The 19,254-nt window shown below is 38.3% G+C and overlaps 3 protein-coding genes across 5 annotated transcripts; 2 read left to right on the top strand and 1 right to left on the bottom strand.

Moving 5' to 3' along the window:
• The first annotated feature begins 322 nt into the window (after positions 1–322).
• Positions 323–2,432, top strand: LOC122670517 (polygalacturonase At1g48100-like). Its single transcript, XM_043867425.1, has 6 exons — positions 323–854; positions 961–1,125; positions 1,230–1,274; positions 1,363–1,570; positions 1,657–1,738; positions 1,837–2,432. Exons 1-6 carry the CDS (start codon positions 474–476, stop codon positions 2,336–2,338), a joined length of 1,383 nt encoding a protein of 460 aa, XP_043723360.1. The 5' UTR covers positions 323–473; the 3' UTR covers positions 2,339–2,432.
• A 5,247-nt stretch (positions 2,433–7,679) lies between these two features.
• On the top strand, positions 7,680–8,160 carry LOC122672810 (protein NIM1-INTERACTING 1). Its single transcript, XM_043870305.1, has one exon. The coding sequence runs from the start codon at positions 7,715–7,717 to the stop codon at positions 8,102–8,104; it is 390 nt and encodes a 129-aa protein (XP_043726240.1). The 5' UTR covers positions 7,680–7,714; the 3' UTR covers positions 8,105–8,160.
• Positions 8,161–14,457: 6,297 nt separating this feature from the next.
• Positions 14,458–19,254, bottom strand: LOC122671762 (probable boron transporter 2). 3 transcript variants are annotated; one of them, XM_043869177.1, is made up of 12 exons: positions 18,752–19,254; positions 18,559–18,641; positions 18,238–18,430; positions 18,008–18,146; positions 17,581–17,746; positions 17,199–17,365; positions 16,902–17,075; positions 16,729–16,824; positions 16,240–16,380; positions 15,590–15,909; positions 15,212–15,482; positions 14,458–14,958 (listed from the first exon to the last, which is right to left on the bottom strand). In XM_043869177.1, the coding sequence occupies exons 1-12, from the start codon at positions 18,853–18,855 to the stop codon at positions 14,650–14,652; spliced, it is 2,163 nt and encodes a 720-aa protein (XP_043725112.1). In that variant the 5' UTR covers positions 18,856–19,254; the 3' UTR covers positions 14,458–14,649. The 3 variants fall into 3 exon arrangements, with proteins under 3 accessions (XP_043725112.1, XP_043725113.1, XP_043725114.1); XM_043869178.1 differs by having other exon boundaries at positions 16,243–16,380; XM_043869179.1 differs by having other exon boundaries at positions 15,590–15,913; positions 16,247–16,380.

Raw genomic sequence — 19,254 nt, 5'->3', positions numbered from 1 at the left:
TCTCAAAAAAGGGACATTCCTAAATGGAATTGGTCGGTTCCACCATTGAACAAATGATTAAAAAAATATTAGAAGGTGCAGATTAGCGGGAAAGAGCTTCCACTAGCAGTTTGCTCAGAGCTATATAAGTGGCTTCAACCTTGTTTATTCTGTACCTTTCTTGAGCTGACTCAGTTCATCTCTTGCAAGTTGTTGTAGTGCTTACAGTGGTCACAACATATCCAAAGGAAGTAGTTTTAAATCGACTTCCTGAGACGTAGGTGACTTGTTTTGATTCTACATCCCCTTGTTTTAGCTGCGGAATAGTGACAAACCCTGACCAAATCCAAACTTAGATTCCTGGAATTTTGACAGTACTATCTTGCTTAGCTACTGTAAGAGACCAACCATAGGATTGTGGGAGCTGGTTCTATAAGTTAGCTTATCACTCCTTGTTGCATTTGTTTCCTGGTCAGAACTACTTCAACCAAGCAATGGAATTCCCCAGAGTGTTCTTTTTAGTCTTCTGCACTTCCATCTGTTTCTTCTTCCTATCTACCCAAGCTAGACTGCATAACCATACACAACACAAGCACAGCCACCGAACGTCCCAAATTTCGCAACCCCCTGCTTTAGCACCAGAGCCTGCTAGCCCAATTTCTGATGGGAACTCCACTAATTCTACTGGCATTTTTGATGTACTATCATTTGGTGCTGTTGGGGATGGCATTACAGATGACACACAGGCTTTCAAGATGGCATGGGATGAGGCTTGTCAAGTAGAATCAGCGATGCTTCTAGTTCCAAAGGGCTACTCATTCATGATACAGTCCACAATTTTCACTGGTCCATGCCAAAACAACTTAGTGTTTCAGGTAATGTGGTTTAATTCTGTGGTTCTGGTCAACTTCAGGTTTTTATTTGTATCTTCTAATTAACAGAACAAAATTCTGACCTTGGTACTTTCTATAATCTGAGAAGATTGATGGGACCCTTATGCCACCTGATGGACCTGACTCCTGGCCACAAAGTAACAAACGCCAGTGGCTAGTCTTCTACAGAATAAATGGAATGGCATTGCAAGGAGGTGGCCTCATTGAGGGAAGAGGAGAGAAGTGGTGGAATCTTCCCTGCAAACCTCACAAGGTAGAACCAAATCTATGCAGCTGAGCAAAGTTCTTGATAAACTCTCTTGAATTATAGTTTTGAAAACTCTTGTTGATTCTCTATTATATTTATTAACGAAACAGGGAATAAATGGAACGACATCGCCAGGACCTTGTGATAGCCCTGTTGTAAGCCCACTTGGATCCCCAATGCATTCTAATAATTTCTCTTTTTCAAGTATTGCATTGGCTAAGTAGTTACTGTTTCTGATTGCAGGCCATAAGATTCTTCATGAGTTCCAATTTGACTGTAAAGGGGCTTAGAATCCAGAACAGCCCCCAGTTCCACTTTAGATTTGATGGTTGCAGGAGTGTCCATATAGATGGAATCACCATAAAGTCGCCCCCTCTAAGTCCCAACACTGATGGAATTCACATAGAGAACACAGACTCTGTGGAGATATATAATTCAGTCATCTCCAATGGTATGAACACTACACAGGTTCCTTGATCTTCCCATTCTGTCCATTTACCAGACTCAACTTCTTATACCAATTGAAACTTCCTGTAGGTGATGATTGTGTTTCGATCGGAACTGGTTGTTATAATGTAGATATAAACAACATCACATGTGGACCAGGTCATGGAATCAGGTATTTTTTCTATTTAGTTTGTTGGATGAATAAGAAGTTAAAATTAAGATAAAACAATTTCCTAAGTAACTGGCTTATTCCCTGTTTCCTATCTTCAGCATTGGTAGTCTAGGCAACCACAACTCAAGGGCTTGCGTCTCCAACATCACAGTCACAAATTCTGTCATAAAGCTTTCAGACAATGGAGTTAGGATCAAGACATGGCAAGGAGGATCAGGTTCTGTATCTCAGGTGACCTTCAACAATGTTCACATGGATACTGTGAGGAATCCAATCATAATTGACCAGTTCTACTGCCTCACCAAAGCATGCAGTAATGCAACATCAGCAGTCTTTGTTTCAGACATCTCATACACAAACATTAAAGGAACTTACGATGTGCGAAGTCCCCCAATTCATTTTGCCTGCAGTGATCCAGTCCCTTGCACCAACATAACATTGTCAGATGTGGAGCTTCTTCCATCCCAAGGGGAAATTGTGTTGGACCCATTTTGTTGGAATGCATATGGAGATTCACAGACACTTACAATTCCACCTGTCTACTGCTTGTTAGAGGGCATGCCAAGATCGATCCCGCAGAATGACTTCGAGCAATGCTGAATCATCATATTATATTAGATGATGAAAAGCAGATTTAAATATGTATAATGCACAAGAAAAGCTGTAGATGAATCAAATCAATAGTTTAGTCTCTCTTTACTATAACTTATGAGTGGTGTAACATTCACCCAATGAGTGATTTTGGAGATAGCTTCTAGCTTCACCTATGGTGAGGACAATCGAGGGTCATAAATTTCCCTCTCTTATTGTACTAAGTCCAACACTGTCCCTTAAGAGTCCCATTCAACAGCAATAAAGACAAGTGAATCTCTTCATTGTGGGTGAAGAGAACTTTACTTATAAGTTATAACAAATGTGTCAAAATGAGACCAGACCATTGAATTGATCGAAAATGACCGGACCAAACCATTGATTGAATTCCTTATCGGTTTGGTATTCATATAAAAAACAGAAAAAAAAAATGATTACAATCATTACTTTTTACATTTTAAAATATATGAAAAAACAAGACCGAGCCGCTAAGGGGTCATTAAAAGAAATTGATAACAGACCGAAACCGACTCAATTTGGCTTTTGTAAAACAAACTCCTCATTGACCCAAAATTGGATCGAACCAATATATGAAAAAACTGGACCAAACCGACAGTCTGACATTCTTAATAACAAAACAACCGGACCAATCAAGACTGTAATCATACATTTGATAAAGATTCGAAATGCATGCAGAAACAGTTTAATCGAGGTTGGTTGAATCGAAATTGAGGATCCCAATACAAGGGTCTTTTGAGTTTTAGCTATTTAAGCTTCTTTCGGGAGATGGGCATTTTCCATCAATGTTTTGCTAGTTCCATTAAGATTCCATTTGCAGCGAAGGAAGAGCAGTTTCCAAATTTGGGTAGCATTGGCAACAGTTTGCAATTGGTTTATAATTTGTAATTATCAGAGGAACGATAACATCTCTGTGTGTATAGGGTCTCCACAAATAGGCAAAAACTACAGTTGTTTACCTTTATCGTTCCTTCTGTTCCATTAAAAAAAAGTAGTAAACAATTGCTTCACTTGCCAAATGAATAAATAACCATCATGAATTGAAGAAAGGAAAGAATAGAAAACGAGAAAAGTAACCCATTAACAGGAAGAGAAGGCATAAGAAGAGAATAATTAATTCATGAAAGTCAGTGAGGATGTTTCGTAAGTCGTAAATCGTAAGTGGAGGACGGCTATTGGTTTCTTACCTGAGTTCTCTCTCTTCTCCTTCTCCTTCTCCTTCTTTCCATTGTCACGCGCAATTTCACAAACAGCTTCTATTCTATTTCTGTGATAGTGATATGATGCCATAGGGGTTGGTGGAAGGGGGAGTAAGCTTTGAGTTCGTGCTCTGTGAAAGCTCAGTGAGTGAGTGAGGGCCGGTGCACGGGCAAAATTCCTAAAAGCGACCCAAACAAGGAATCTAATGAGTCAGTACTTAGTTAATTCCTTATATCCATAGATGGTCTCCTCCATGGATTCCCTTTTCAGCTTTTTCCACTGATGACGCGTCCTTGCTTGTCTTACATGTAATTTAAACTGTTGGGTTTTTTCCAAAATCTTCCATCTTCATCTTTAATGATTGTTAAACTTGAAGAATGACGAAATGAACAGCAAGAAAGAAGAAAAGTTCTGAATTGTGATGAAAAGCAGAAGAGACTGGTTAATCAAGTCAGTAGAAAGGAAGAAAATCCCTAAAGAAGTGGTAAGGTCTGGTGGGGTTCCATCTTTGATGATGGGTATTTTTCTGCGCTACTGACAAAAAGAGAAGAAGGGGTAAACAATCTATAATAAAGAAAAGAAAAGAAAAAAGGAAAAAGAGATCGATTTCATTTGTAGTGTTCTGTGTAGAAAAAAAAAATAGGAAAAAAAAAAACAGAAGAAGAGTCTCACATGAATGTGGATGGAAGGAAGGCTGCGCAAAGTTATTTAAAAGATGAAGGAATCGACAGAGAGAATCTAATCACTACAAAGTACATTGTAATTTCCTTCTGGATTTTAAACTATATTGTATCTAGGATATATTTATCCTGGTGGGCGGGTATTCAAATTTGGATAATTCGGAAAAAAATCTATTCAGATTTGAATAGATATCAACAAATGTAGATAACTATTAATCTAGGGTTCTTGAAGATTTGACAAGGTCTAGAGAACGAGGAAAAAATTTAAGAGAATTGAGAGACATGGATGAGAGCAAATTATATCTGGTGGAAGGTCTAGGTTACACAAATCATGAATGTAAATGGATAGTCAAAAATCTGAATTTGATTCGCATCTATATTCGTTCAGGGATATTTGTATCTGATCATATCTGATCCATATTTGATCAATTTACATCTCTGTTTTGTATCTTTTGTATGGGAAAATTTTTCCCACTTAGTGTACTCAAGGTTTTAGTTCATGGTATCAATGCGTCCTCGAACTAATCCCAATAAAATAATCATTTTTTAATTGTATAGATCAATAATTATCGATGTCACCATTAGTGACAGGTTCAAAATCACGATCAATTCCTTCTTCAAATCTTGTTGCAGTCACACAGGCCCTCACCGCATGTCACAAATGACTCACGATTAAGAAGAATCCTAGAACAAAATGAGAGGTAGCTAACAAACTTCTAGGAGAGACATAATTGAATGCATTGATCTCGGTAACTATGTCACCTATGGAATTTAAAGAACCTAAAGGAGCGTGAGTCTGTGGGGTGGGAGATGATAGAATTACTCCATATTTTACAACTTGGGCCGGCTCAACCCGAACCCGGCGGTCCAAACTCACCAAAAGATTAGGCCGACCTTGCATCCTAGAACCAGAACTTTGTATTGGGCTCAAACTGCCAATCTGACCCAAACCATCATCAACAACTTTGGGAATAAAAGAAAGTGCTTAGAGAAGAAAATATGATGGTTTGGTAGAGTTGATTTGGGATTGCCATGATCCAATACAAAGGCATTTCAGGGTGATTAAGCATTCTCTTTAGAATTTTTCTTGTTCCTAGAGCATATGAAACCAAGGATATATATATATTCTGGTTTTTAAACCGGACCGACCACTGAAAGACCACCCAGAACCGGAGCAAAATGTTAAAACATGAACCAGCCTCTTTTTAGTACGTGGTCTGGTCCAGTTTTAAACCTAAGGACATCTGGCCCATGCAACACTGCCCAAAGAATGGCCTGGACCAGCTTCATGCTTGAGGGATTTCTCGGTTAGCCCATATTGAGAATGATTTTGGCTATGAGTCCATTGTCTAATGCTCATAGTGGATTTAGCTCTATAGGGTGGACCACTCTGTTAACATGGACTACCGGATTTAATATATTGCTTATCTATCGAACGGGTCAAAAATCAAAATACTAAATAATATTTTGGAGAAAAGTTTTCTGAGTCAGTCAATTAGAAAGGAATATTTTTTATCTGGAGCAATCTATTTACCAGATGGTATTATTAGTCCACATTGTATGAACTATGAAGTTCCCAAGATACCCTAATTCATATCTCATTATCATTGTCTTACCAAAAAAATATATATATATCTCATTATCATTAGGATAAGAGATTGTTGTTTGGTTGTGTAGCACTTCCATCAGCACGGGATTCAATGAACTGAAAAATATAGATTTCGAACGGATTTAGATATTTCTGTAAACCGTTCAAATAGTTTCCAGAAACCAAAATTTCAAATATGAATTCCTAAATGGATATGAACACTAATCGAGTACGGGTTTTTGACTATCATTTACATCCTTAGCTAGGTTTACTACAAGTAGGTAGGCCCAAGCGCAACTAGTTATATATCGATAGCATTGCCACACAGTGTGTTGACCAAGATCTTGCATAGTGAAGACTTATGATTTTAAACTTCAAATGAAATTCAAGAATTTTAACATGGTAAAATATCCCCAACATGGTTATTAATATTGGTATCAGTTTCGATAAAATAAAATTGTTTTGAATAATTTTCTCTTTATAAAAATTGTTCCACCAATGTGGGATAGACCATAAATCAATGTCAGCCGAGATCAATACTTATATAGATCAGTCTATACAACCGATCTGATATCAATACTTAATTCTAAGGGTGCTAATTGGTCCGTCCAAACTGGTTCTGCTCGGGTCTAATCGCTCTCCCTATTTTAGGATCTTGCACCGTGACTGACTCGTTTAAGTAATCAGTCGTCATAGGTTAGGCATGGTCTCATTTATAAATGGTCAATCGGGTAGTGGTCTATAATTGGGCTTGTACTAAATGGGTTATAAACAGGCTAGATGTGCCTATAAACAAGCTCATACTAAATCGGCTATAATCGGGAAATACAAGTTTAGTCCATATATATAGCTCTTAATGAGGATTCAATTCTTTGTAGTAAAATTATTTGAAGCTCTATGACCCTCAATCTCAATCTCAATGGACATATATATGATGACATTTTGAACAATAGAAATGGTCTTAATTATGTGCTCTATTTAATTTTTACCCAGCAATTTCACAGTAAAATAAATCAAACAATCCATAAACATACTTGAATGCATCGGTTCTTAAACGTATCAAACAATCGATCAAACGCCTATCGGACCCTAGCTTAACACATTTAATTAACATGTCGGATCGATTTTGAGCTTTCACCGGCCAGGATAAGTGAGTCCAACCGATACTAGCTTAGAATTGACACCCCTACTTAATTCCATAATCACCACACCGAAGTTCTCTCACATAATTATATATCTGCTCTCGTCCATATTTTTTCTCTATACTCCGTGACTTTACCGAGTTGTGGGCCCTTATTATTCTCACATCCTGATTGATGTAACATGAAAGATTAAGATTCCCTATACCGCAGCATGGGAATCCTGGCCCCATTTTAATGACACGGTAAGTCTACTTTTTATATTTCCACAAACACCCTTGGATACCTTCTCTCGCCATATGATTCGACCAACTATTAATAACTATTTCTTATTCCTTAAAAGATGTGAATCACGGAAAAGATAGTGTGGAGTGACGTCATCTAATACACGTCAGGTTGAAGGACGTGAGGATGATGACGTTAGTCCCTGACATCCTCATCATCCTCCTCCGGCATGGTTGCTCGATATCTCTCTTCTTTGACCAAAATACCCATAATCAATTCCAACTAATGACTTTCTAGGAGAGAGGGACTGAGGGAGTCATATAGGGTAGGTGGTTCGTTGGCGAGCTAATTTTGTCATTTCATTCATTTGAACCCGGTGTCTCACAGAGGAGTCGTGAAAAGACCGATTCAAATTCAAAAATTCCATGCCGGTACAGGAAAAGAATCTAAGCAGAGCTTTAAAATGGAAGGCAAATGTGAACAACGAAGACAACAACCATTGCAGCATTCCTGAATCCTTATCGAATTGGAAGAAATGAATAAGGAAGAGAAAGATGTCAAAAAGGAATTAGAATCAGCAGAAGAAGAAGATGAAGAAGAGAAGATAGAGAGGTTCTTCGCTCTGATCAGAAGCTTTCGAGATGTTCGTGATAGTGCTCGTAAACGGGAACTCAACAATGACACAAAGAAGAAAGATAAGGAGGCGGAGAAGAAATCTGGTAAGTCCCTCTGGGTTCCCTCTTTTAAAAGGGAAGATTTTGCAGAGCAGATTGAATTCAAAACCCCTTCTTTAATCCGCTCTAGTTGTAATCGTGAAGGAGATGACAACATTATGAGGAAGAAGCAGAAAAAAAATCACAAAGAAAAAGAAGAAGAAGAAGAAGAAGATCAAGGAGTCAGATTGAATCTACAACTTGCCCTGTAACCGAACCTCCTCGATCTGTGTATTACTGTAGGGAGTAGGAATGTAGGTTAGAGGTGTTAATCACAACTTTTTTTTTATTATTTCTCTTTTATTAATCTTTACTACTACTCTTCTAAGTTGTAAAACTCACAGAAAGAGGATGGAATATGGAAGTGGTTAACTTCTAACCTATTTCAGATTACCAATAATCACAATCATGGTTTTAAAAAATCGGAATCGGATCGGACAAATCAGGTTAGTCAGATCGGAATCAATCATGATTGATCTGTTTTCAAAAATCGAAATCGGTCATGATTGATCCTGATTCTAGGGTTTTTGAGTTTTGGATCTAAGGGACAGTTTCTACGAGTAGAACCTATTCAATATGACGATGTAATGGCTCACATCAGATTATACGAGAGAAGAAGAAATGGGAATATTTTTGGACAAATGAAAATCTTATGTGTGATGAAGAAAACAAAATCTATACGTGATTCGGTAAGATGCCTATTGTCCGCCGAGAACAATTTCGCTAACAATGTAGAAAAGGATTATAAGTTCTTTTCCTCACACCTGTGTGTGGTTACAAGTTCTCTTCTCATGTTTATCTATGTTTACAAAGAATTCTTTGCACCTAAAACTTTAGGGGTCTTTTAACGGCCCTTTAAGGTAGCTCACATTCCAATCTACAACGATTTGACTTTGTTTGATACTTTGAATTTGCAAACTTAGTTGGTTTATAATTTTTTTCTTATTTTGTTCATCTAAGAAAATACCCTTTCAAAATAAAAATCTAAATGTATTGATGATATATTCCAAAATGGATTTTGGGAATCAGCATTTTTTTTAGGTCAAATGTTCTCTGTGCTGGGGGTGTAGGTTGCGCCCAGAAACATGGGGGTGGGCGAACTGATCACCCTGCCCCCCCTGAATGGCAGGCCTATGTGTCTAAGCATAGGATCGCAGGCTATGTTGCAACACAAAAAACATCAGCCCTAACCTCAAGGGGTTAGTGCAGCTGGCTTGGAGGGGACATGAGACTCTGCCTCAGGAAGCGAGGTCTCATGATCAAACTTTCGCTGCTACATAATTTCTTGGGGCCACCCGCCTAAGGCTCATTAGGGCCCAGAAGCTCCGGGTTCGTGCGTGGCGTGGGGGTCATGTACGAGACCAGGGGGGATTTAGTCGGCTTAAAGTCGGATACCCCTCCTGTCTCCAAAAAAAAAAAAAAGAAAACAAAACATCAGCCCTTTTTTTTAATCCAAAAAAAAAAAAAAAAACCTTTGATTTTTTAATTAAAGGGAAGAGAAGTGAAATTTTTAAACTTAAATAGGAAATTTTTGTAATCATTATCTCATGTGAGTATATCACTTGCTCCAAATCATTCTATATTTGGTTATTAAATTTCACTTTACTTTGCATTCAATTCCCTTTGGTTTAAAAAGTAAAATAAAAATTACATGTAAAATGTATCATTATTAAATATGGTATGAAATTTAAATATTTTATACAATCACATAGGGTAACTATTACAAAAGTTTCTTTTTAAGGTTTGAAAATTTTCACTTTCCTTTCCTTTAGTTCCCCTTGCAACCAAACATAGCCTAAATTGACAACTTGACCATGTAATGTAGTCTCTTATTTTAGTTGACATTTTGTTTTAACTATTGCTGTCTAAAGTCAACATTTTTTTCTCATCCCAAACACTGAAATTTAAGGCCATCTAGGCAGGCAGCACTCAGCAGGCTATACTTGTAAGTTGTAAAGAAGTTTCTTTTCTTTCGTTGCTTCCAAACATAACCTTAGAGGTTGGAGAAGTGGTTACGCTATGACGGTATAGCTTACGACCATCCAGCCTGGCCCAAGGCCCCAAGTATCTATATATAATATAATATATCCTAAGCCCAAACCCAGAGTAGCCAGCATTGGGCTTAGGTTTCCTAAACTTAAACATGCCATATAGGATGGGCTCCTAACTAATTTGGATTTGAAAAAACGGCCCTGTGAAAACAGGGGATGGGACTGTCATCCTCTTTAGAGGTGGGAGAATATACACTTTGAATTGTGAGAGGGATAGGCACACTGTCCGCATGTGGTAAGCTAGCGGGCAGCACCAGTGGGAGTGCGGGATGGGGCATTATACAGGACGAGTAGGGGAGTCATTTCAAAGGAAGAAAGAAATATATAGATAGAGCGGGTACAAGCCTCCCGGCGGTGTGCCCAGCCTTTTTCTCTTTGAATATTATTATAATGCTTCCATTATGTTATTTTGAGCTATAATTGTATACTCTTATAAATAATATTCTTTAATATATTTACACAAAGTGCATAAAAATATAATCGGATTGAGCTCAATGTCTGGCTGTGTAGCATAGCGCTTCCCTATGTCCATTCTCTCAATCCATAATAAGGGGTAGATATGTCATTCAATAGGAGAAGGAAAAAGATAGACAAAGGGAGGCACTAGTGTATGCTACACAGCCTAGCAACGTTCTTTTCCCCAAAGATAATGCATAAAAAATCATATGAAAAGTAATAATATGTAGGGACGTTGTTCTCTGTGCCTCAACGCAGCCTGCACCCAGGCACATGGGGGTGGGCGTAATGACCACCCTACCCCCCATGCACAGGCTGCCCATGTGCCTGGGCGCAAGTTGCGCTGCTGCACAGAGAACATTCTCCCTTATATGTATTACATAAATGTACTATGCAAGTAATTAAGTAATGGGAGAGGGATCACTACCACACTTAGAGTGCAGTTTCTCACCAATGAGGGGATGGGTGATCGAATTGTCCAGTAGGAGCATTTAATGAGAAAAGAGTGTGGTGCCCATGAGTGGGATGTGAGAAGGCATGTGCAGGAATCTGCACACATCATAAGCTTCTTTTCTCTTCCATGGTTAAGTAAAAGGTTTACTCTGACTTGATTTCATTATTAACACTATAGTAGTGTACTTTTGCCACATGGAAAATGATGTGGCAATTCTGCCAACTAATAATATCTAGGGAATGACGTGGATTGTCCACGTGCCAAACTTCAGACCCAAACTTAATGTACCCTTCCATATATAGGTAATACCCTCTCATGTATGTCCATGCATCATCTTGGTATTCCCCGATTTTTCAATACCCTCACATATAATGAGATGTGGGGCCCACATTGATTCTTTTTCCCCTGCTTTGACTCAATGTACCCTTCCATATATAAGTAATACCCTCTCATGTATGTCTATGCATCCTCTTGGTAGTCCCCGATTTTCCAATGCTTTGTTTTGCTATTTAGCCTACTACAACTTGACATGTGAGCAGGGACCCTTAGCTCTTTGTCCATAAAATTTCCATCAATCTGAACTACCATGTGATGGTTATTGAGGGTATGGTTGCTAAGGAACCAAGTTTAGGCGTGGTGAACCCCAACACCCAAATAGGGAAAAAGTACACGATGCTAGAGTACAGATTCTAACACGCACCCTCACCTATAATGAAACGTGGGCCACACGTGGATGATATTCTTTGCACTACCATTGGTGTGGCATGTAACAACACAATTTGGCTGGTGCCGGCGGAACCCAATGCTCAAATAACCCAGCCCACATTCTGGAACTCTTAGCCCAGCCCAAGAGAAAAAAAACAGGTTGGGTTAACCTCATCCAACTTACTCTGCTACATGCCTTGTAGCTGTAGGGTCATCCTGCCATGCAACACTCATGCAGCATTGGTTATATGTTATCCTGTCCTCTCTATTTAGATTAGATTGTCTTATGTGTAATGGGTTAATTTACAAACTAGCCTTTCTGTGGAGGGGCCCTTTTTCAAACCTTCCAATCTTAAGACCTGATAAGAGAAGCAAGCAAGTGTGCACTTACAAAGTTTATAAACTTATGGATCACATTCCACACAAGGCCATAGTCACCATTAAAGAGAATTGTCCCATCACAAAGTTTGATAGTCTCTTCGTAATGAGTGAGTTTACATGCACTGAACCAAACAAAAAGAATTTCAAAGAAAAATCAAAGACATAGATACTTGAAATCATTACCTAAGGTGACCCTACAGTTCCCACTAAGTATTAAAGTCAATGGTATGAGAACTACCCTACCAGGACACCCACATTCCTCTGCAATTGAGAATCTCATACTTAATTATACCTAATTGCTTCACCCTTTCCATGTCTGGATGGTTGAACTAAAAGAATGATAGCTGCTACTCTTACTTTCTTTTACAGCTCTCTCAACCTAACTCATTTTTTGGTTCTTCCAGTCCCCTTTCTGCAACATATTACATCATTTGACATTTCATGCATTGATTTTTTTTTTTTTGGGGCTTCTGATGAGTGGATTTCCATGTGGATAAACCTCAGCCAAAAGACACAATTGTTGAGAACAAGTACCCTATGATCTCTACTCCTAGAGTGACATGTCCCTGGGCTTCCACAATGACCTAGCCTAGTAATGCTTGAATGTGGATTTAGATAATGGGAATCCAAGGATTATGTCATCTTTTCTTTCTTGGGGGGTGCTATGATTAATCTTAGTTCAATGAGATCTCCATGGATCTTGAGGTCCTTAGAAGAATATTCTTTATCATACATTTTCTCTTCTCATTGATAAAGAAATAACTTTCTTGGGGATAACTATATCCATTCTATACAGTTAGATGCAATTATTAAGCCCCCCAACACCCCCCTCCCCTCCCCCCCCCAAAAAAAAAAAAAGAAAAAGGGAAAGAAAGGAAAATTTATCTTACAGTTGTTATTGAAACATCTCAGACCTATTTCATTATAATATTGTATAATACACAATTATCTTACAGTGTTCTTGAAACATCTCAGACCCATTTCATCCTCATATTTATAAAACATGTGGAAGGGTATGGGTTGGCTGAACCAAGAGGTCAGCTTAGCTGTGCTCATAGCAATACAGTAAGTTGCTTCTGCTCTGTCCAGCAAACACAAACGCAATTCGTTCTCAGAAAAAGTCAGTTTGAATATATGTAAGATGGTGTGGTGACTAGTGTAAGAACTATAGGTGTCAAGGTAATGAATTCCCAATTACAAGCGGTTTACATCAAGGATCAGCTTTAAACACTTATTTGTTTGCACTTATCATGGATGATTTAACCAGAGACATTCAAGATGAGGTTCCTTGGTGTGTTCTTTTTTGTTGATGATATTGTTTTGGTGAATGAGATAAAACAAAAGGTTGTAAGATAAGTAGAATAAAGACGAATTATATGGTGTGTATAGAGGATGATGTGTCACAGAGAATTAAAACAGGATGGATGAAGTGGAGGTGCATCCAAAGTGTTGTGTGATTGACGTATTCCTTTAAAACTTGAAGGGGAACTTTATAGGACAGTCATACAACCGGCTATGATTTATGGTGCGAAATGTTGGGCAGTTAAGAGGCATCATATAGATAAGCTTAGTATAGGAGATGGGGATGTTGAGATGGATGAGTGGCAAAACTAGGAAAGATAAAGTAAAGAATGCATGGCCATGTTCAATGGAGGCCTTTGGATGCTCCAGTACGGAGGAGTGATTTGACTTAGATTGAAAGAACCAAAAGAGCCAAAGGTAGACCTAAAATTACCCTAGGAGATTTGGTGAGGAAAGACAGCATAGCTTAGGCCTTATATCAAGTATGACTTCGAATAGAGCCGATTGGAGGGCACTGGCCCTATTTAGTTAGGATAAGACTAAGTTGTTGTTGTTGTCGTTGTAGAAGGTACGGGTATCATCAAATCCATTATCAGTTTGTATTTTCTGCCTTCCAATCTTCTTAAGATTATCAATTTATGGATACTCTCAAATCTTAATGCCAAGAAAAGTTCCAATCTTTGTACATGTAGATGAAGGAAACAACATAACAAACTCTGTGTTAGTGATGTATTGATTAAGAAGATGGTGTCATCATAATTTGATGCATGTCAAAACTCACAAAATGACAAGAACTTAGGGTTTCTATGCAAACACATGGGTTGTACAATTTACAGAGAAAGAGCCATATAATTAAGCCACTTCTTCTGCCTTGTTATCTAGCAAGTTGAAATGCAACATATGTAGACTCACTGAGTCATGGTTAGCATTCATATCTTGATAAAGTAGCCATGACAGGACACATCAGTTGAACTGAAACAAAAATGTTGTGGTTCAGTTAGAAAGACAAGTCACCATCTAAATGAGACATTTACTTCATGACTCATGGTATACTGATCTGCACATTTGTGCATGTCATTGTCCTCTAAAATTTTATGAACTCATCAATATTTTGTCTTTGCTCATAAGATACTCTCACTTTTTCTTTTCCATTTTTCCTTGCTCTACAAACCAACTAGCAACAGCCTTTTAACACAACAAAGTTTCATAAACAAAATGGATGCAGCAGAAAAACCCACATTTGTATTATTGCTATGATTCTATACTTAAAATTCTTTTTTGGGTTGATAGGAGAAGAAGGCAAAAGATTTTACATGAAAGTCAGTCCACACCAAATACACACGAAAAAAAAAAAAGAAAGACCACCACAAACAACCTATATATCTATGTGTCATAATATTGATACTTTCTAATTTGAAGTTGAGTTCCGAGCACTCTGTCCCAAAGTAGATGGCTTTGCTTCTCCAGTCCTTGGACTGTTGGGCCCTCTCCCACTAAGCTGGGGGCTTTTATCCCCTCTCAGTTCACTTATACGAGGGCTATATGCCGTGTTTGAGATCCGAGGGCTTTGAATGCTCTTGGGATCTTTTGCTGGAGTTGCTGTGGAACTTGTTAATTTTGGACTGTATATATGCTTTATCTCACCTCGGCTCCGAGTAATGAGGTCATCTAGAAGTTCTTCCTCTGCAAAAGAGGCTCTTACAACCATCTCTCCCTCCTGCTAACATCATTCCAACAATGCAAGAGCATAAGTTAAATTGAGCACAGGAACATCTTAATAATGTAAATCAGTTTGAGATTATTCATAAACTCTGGGATAATAGGATCATAGTTCCTAAGCAGGTAACTAGTTGCAAATATGTATCTTAATTGCTTATAGCAATATATGTACAAAAATATCGAAATATAGGACGTAAAAGATTAATAAATTTGAGTTTTCCTGACTTTGAGCATAAAACAAGAAAACTTACAGTTGCTAGGTTCATTGTTAAAGCTGGTGGTGCTTCTTCATATTCTGCGGCATCTAAATCTGAAAGGAATGCCCCTTTGAAAAACTTGGGCAGTATATACTGTCTTACAGGAACCAAAAGCATGATCATTAAAGGGAACAGGAGCCCAGCAATTGGAATCCATGTAATACCAAAACAAATGAGCAAGTATGCTGTCTGGAAAAGAGTAAAAAATGCAATCGTCGTGAAAGGAACAGTCTCCACGAAAGTAGCATGGCACTCCTCAAGCACTCTGCAAAAGCATGATTTAGTTATTTTCTTTACAAACCCAGGGGGGGGGGGGGGGAGGTGCTATGGAAATGATAAATAAAAAATGAAGATAAGTGACTAAGGAGATACTTGTATCTTCTGCTTGGAGCAGTGAAGAGCAATAGGATCCTCTCCCAGAATTGGTTGCCAGGTAAACTTTCAATAGCCATGAAGGCAAAGTAGCCCCAAAGTACTGAAGTCGGAATCATTTTAAGAAAAGGCATGGCTGCAACACAGCCTCCCACCATCAAAGATTGAAGCAAGTTGCTAAGCCTCTGTTCTTTGACCTCAATAGGCAGAAGATCATCAATGTCCTTCTCAACATCAAATACTGTCTCATCAACTGGAGCATCAATATTTCCCATGCTTGAAGCCAATTGAATTGTAGACTCCTTCAGTTCCTTTAGTCCCTGATCAAGAAACTCATGTTTCAGGCCAGGTCACAAAAGCCTTAACCGTAAAAAGAAATACCATGTGCAGGTTGTCACTGTTGACTTGCCTAGTGACCACCACTACAAGTAAATTAACTCAGGATAACATGGCTTGGACAGGGTAGTTTCCAAACCTAGCTACTAATCACTCTCTGGATGTACCGTCTAAAAAATGACTCGACTTAGAGAGTCGTCAGTTGATTTGTCAAGTTTTCAACCATTTTTACCCATTGCTTCGAGAGAAAAGAAGAAAAAAAAAAAACAGCAAATTTATAGTTAATGGAACTCAAAACCAAAGACATCCAGACATACTGTGGCTGCTGGCTGCTGGTAGATCAATGGAGTCTGCATCTGTTGATAAGCCTCTTGCATACCTCCATATAACTGCCCCAAGCTTGCATTCTTACCCATAATTTTGCGTGCTGTTGCCACAAGACGGTTGCGTAGCAACTGAAAATACACAGATTTTATTGTAAGACAAGTAATTGTGAACAACAGTATAAAAGAATAATACTGTAAAGAAGAAATAATTTGAAAGGAACAGCAAAACAGGATCTATGTAGCTGAACCCCAATATATTTGCAATAAGGCTGTGTTGAGTTGAACTTAGTATGGAAAATATCCATCAGAGACTCAAGTTCAGGCAAATCCAGTCAAAAAAGAATTCTGAGAACATCAAGTAACATTTAATTGAATTACTGGATCAACCATGACTGATGGGTAAGCTCAAGGATCCTCAACAATCTAATAGGCCTTATCTGTGTGTGAATTCCATAGAGGTGGTTCTAGATGACTTACCTGGTGCTTGAGTGTAGCTAAACTCTTTGTATGCATTGGAGATTGTGGGATGACACCATTTGATGGAGGGATTCCAAGAAGACCACATAATATGACCTATCATCCATGTATCACAAAATAAGAAACAACAGTGTGTAAGAAATGAAAGCATGCAATGAGAGAGATTTTCATACCATGAACCCCAAAAGAAGTAAATCATAATGAAAAGAAGCTGGCTTCCTCAAATTGAATTCTTTCTGCTGAGCCAGTTGAGATGCTACACTATGGTCAAAATAGTACAGCACCGCAATCATCGTGGCTGGAATAAAAGCTCCGACTATGTAAAGAACGGGCACATCTAGCATGTCCTGTCAGTTTGATCAATTAAATATCAGTCATATTAGTACCTGGTAAGAGAACATGTACCTAGCTATCTGTAGTAAAATTATTTACTTCCGAAACAGAAATAAAAAAATGAACATAAAACATGCCTTAACGACAGTCCAATTCTCATATGCACTAGGTGACCATGGATCTGGGCTGGAAAGCCGCCGAGGAATCCTTGGGGGAACGCTGCCAGCTGGTATGTAGGAAACGGCAGTCCAGACTAAAACCATCAATGGAACACCATAATCTGCTACGAAACCTCGAAGCGAACCTGTGAAAGGACTCAAGTTCAAAATTTCCACATAAAAGATATGTTTCTTAGAAAGCTAACTGATTTTTAAGCACAAAAGTCTTGTAGGATTTGAGTTTTAGGTGGCAATTGAGTAGAATGGTTATTTTCTCCCCTTCTAAATAAAAGCACAGAACAGCTAAGTCACTATGACTACACTTAAGGATCAAAGATATTCTAAATTCTGATAGACATACCAGATCCGTATCGCCATGACCGTGCTTTCCGGCTTCTTAATGCAGTAAGCAGAAGGCCAAATGATAATACTAAGGCAAACATCCCATTCGCAAATCTCCAAGAAGGTAGAAATTCTATTAACTTTGGGTTCGCACTTTTGGGTATGCGAAACTCTTCCACAAGTCCCTAGAGTACCCCATTCACAACTCAAATGTTAGAATTGACAAATTCTGCTATTAAGAAGAGAGAGTGGTTTAAAGGCACTGCAAATTACTAATTAAAATGTACAGCAACAATCTAAATAGTCGGATAAGTCTAGATAAAATCAAGTTTAGCTCGACTCAAAATACCAATTGTGTAAGGTAAAAGGAAGGCTAGTTTCTACTAAAACTTTCAAACATAAACCAAAGACAGTAAAATGAAAAGAGTTAAGAATTATTGCATTACTTTGATGGCTTGCTGCATGAAGAGCATTGCAATTAGCAGACCAAAGAGTTCTCCCGCCAATCGAGTAAACCTATTGATAATGGAGCAAGCTCCTAGAATAGACAGCAAGAACAGAAGGATCGCAGTCCACACACATACCCTGCACATTCAGATGGCTACCTAAGACTCAAATCAGATCTATCAAAACCATAGTGTCATTTTACTCTGTAAAACAGGATTAAACAGTTTACCATCCAGTCCATGCTAGGAAAAGCTTTGGCCCCAAATCAGGTCTATCTTTTGCGAAGTTAAACATGAATGTGTACATAAGCACAGTTGGCTCGGCAACTCCTAGAATCAGCAAAGGTTGACCTCCAATAATAGAGTGTATAATTCCACACAATGCAGTAGATGCTAATGTTTGAACCGTTGTCAGAACCCCATCTGCAACAAACAAGTAGAGTTTCTGAGTGATAAACTCCCAAAAACTCTTGCTTGAAATCATAATTCATAAGAAGTTGACCAGCAGAGACGAAAGCCAATTAGAGCAAGGATTTATTTAAGGTACCCACCCGTATTTCTCTCCAATTGTTCACCGAATGAAATAACTGGGATTGCAGAAGCGAAGAATATGTACAAGGTGGGAGCCAAAATCCTTTAGGATAACAAAAAAATAGATAAGATCTCTACTTAATATTAAAATTCACCAATAACAAGAAGCCTATAAAATTAAAAGAAAGAAGGCAAGAAGAAGTAGATGTATACCTGAAGCCTGCCTTTAAACCTCCCGTCCAGTCTTCCCTGTAGCACATCAACCTACCATGAAGATCATTCTTGATTCCTCGGAATGGTATAAAGGTCTCCTCCATGGTTTTGTGTAACTCAGAGAAATGGTTTATTGGGTTTTAAAGAGGAAGGAGACTAGAACAAACAGAGAGGACCAAGAAATAGTCCTTATGGATGTCACCACAGAGATTGCAAATCTAACATTCACATGAGTTACATGAGTTGAGTGTGGCAGAAAAACTATCTGAATGCTGAAACTTTTAAGAGAAGGGATCTAACGTCTAACCATTGATTCAAGTGAAAGAAGAAACTAAAGAGTGATGGTATCAGTTAAAGTTCAGGAAGATTCACATGACCCAGGTACCCAGATGGAAAGGATAAACCAGATTTGTACTCAGAAACACAAGCAAACATCAAATATACTAGAATTCATTACATGATTCAGTCCAAGAGAGAGAAGTCAGTGGCAAACACTACAGAAT

Source organism: Telopea speciosissima, chromosome 8, assembly GCF_018873765.1.
Source record: "Telopea speciosissima isolate NSW1024214 ecotype Mountain lineage chromosome 8, Tspe_v1, whole genome shotgun sequence".
In the NCBI taxonomy this organism is placed as follows: Eukaryota; Viridiplantae; Streptophyta; class Magnoliopsida; order Proteales; family Proteaceae; genus Telopea; species Telopea speciosissima.
This window is presented reverse-complemented; position numbering and strand designations above follow the sequence as displayed.

Excerpts from the sequence above, each read along its gene's own strand:
- LOC122670517 (XM_043867425.1), top strand. The coding sequence starts at position 474 with ATGGAATTCCCCAGAGTGTTCTTTTTAGTCTTCTGCACTTCCATCTGT. Across the intron at positions 1,126-1,229 it reads TTCCCTGCAAACCTCACAAG|GGAATAAATGGAACGACATC; the intron begins GTAGAACCAAAT and ends TTAACGAAACAG. Across the intron at positions 1,275-1,362 it reads GACCTTGTGATAGCCCTGTT|GCCATAAGATTCTTCATGAG; the intron begins GTAAGCCCACTT and ends TTCTGATTGCAG.
- LOC122672810 (XM_043870305.1), top strand. The coding sequence starts at position 7,715 with ATGAATAAGGAAGAGAAAGATGTCAAAAAGGAATTAGAATCAGCAGAA.
- LOC122671762 (XM_043869177.1), bottom strand. The coding sequence starts at position 18,855 with ATGGAGGAGACCTTTATACCATTCCGAGGAATCAAGAATGATCTTCAT. Across the intron at positions 18,431-18,558 it reads ACAATTGGAGAGAAATACGG|ATGGGGTTCTGACAACGGTT; the intron begins GTGGGTACCTTA and ends TGTTTGTTGCAG. Across the intron at positions 14,959-15,211 it reads TAACAATGAACCTAGCAACT|GAGGGAGAGATGGTTGTAAG; the intron begins GTAAGTTTTCTT and ends TGATGTTAGCAG.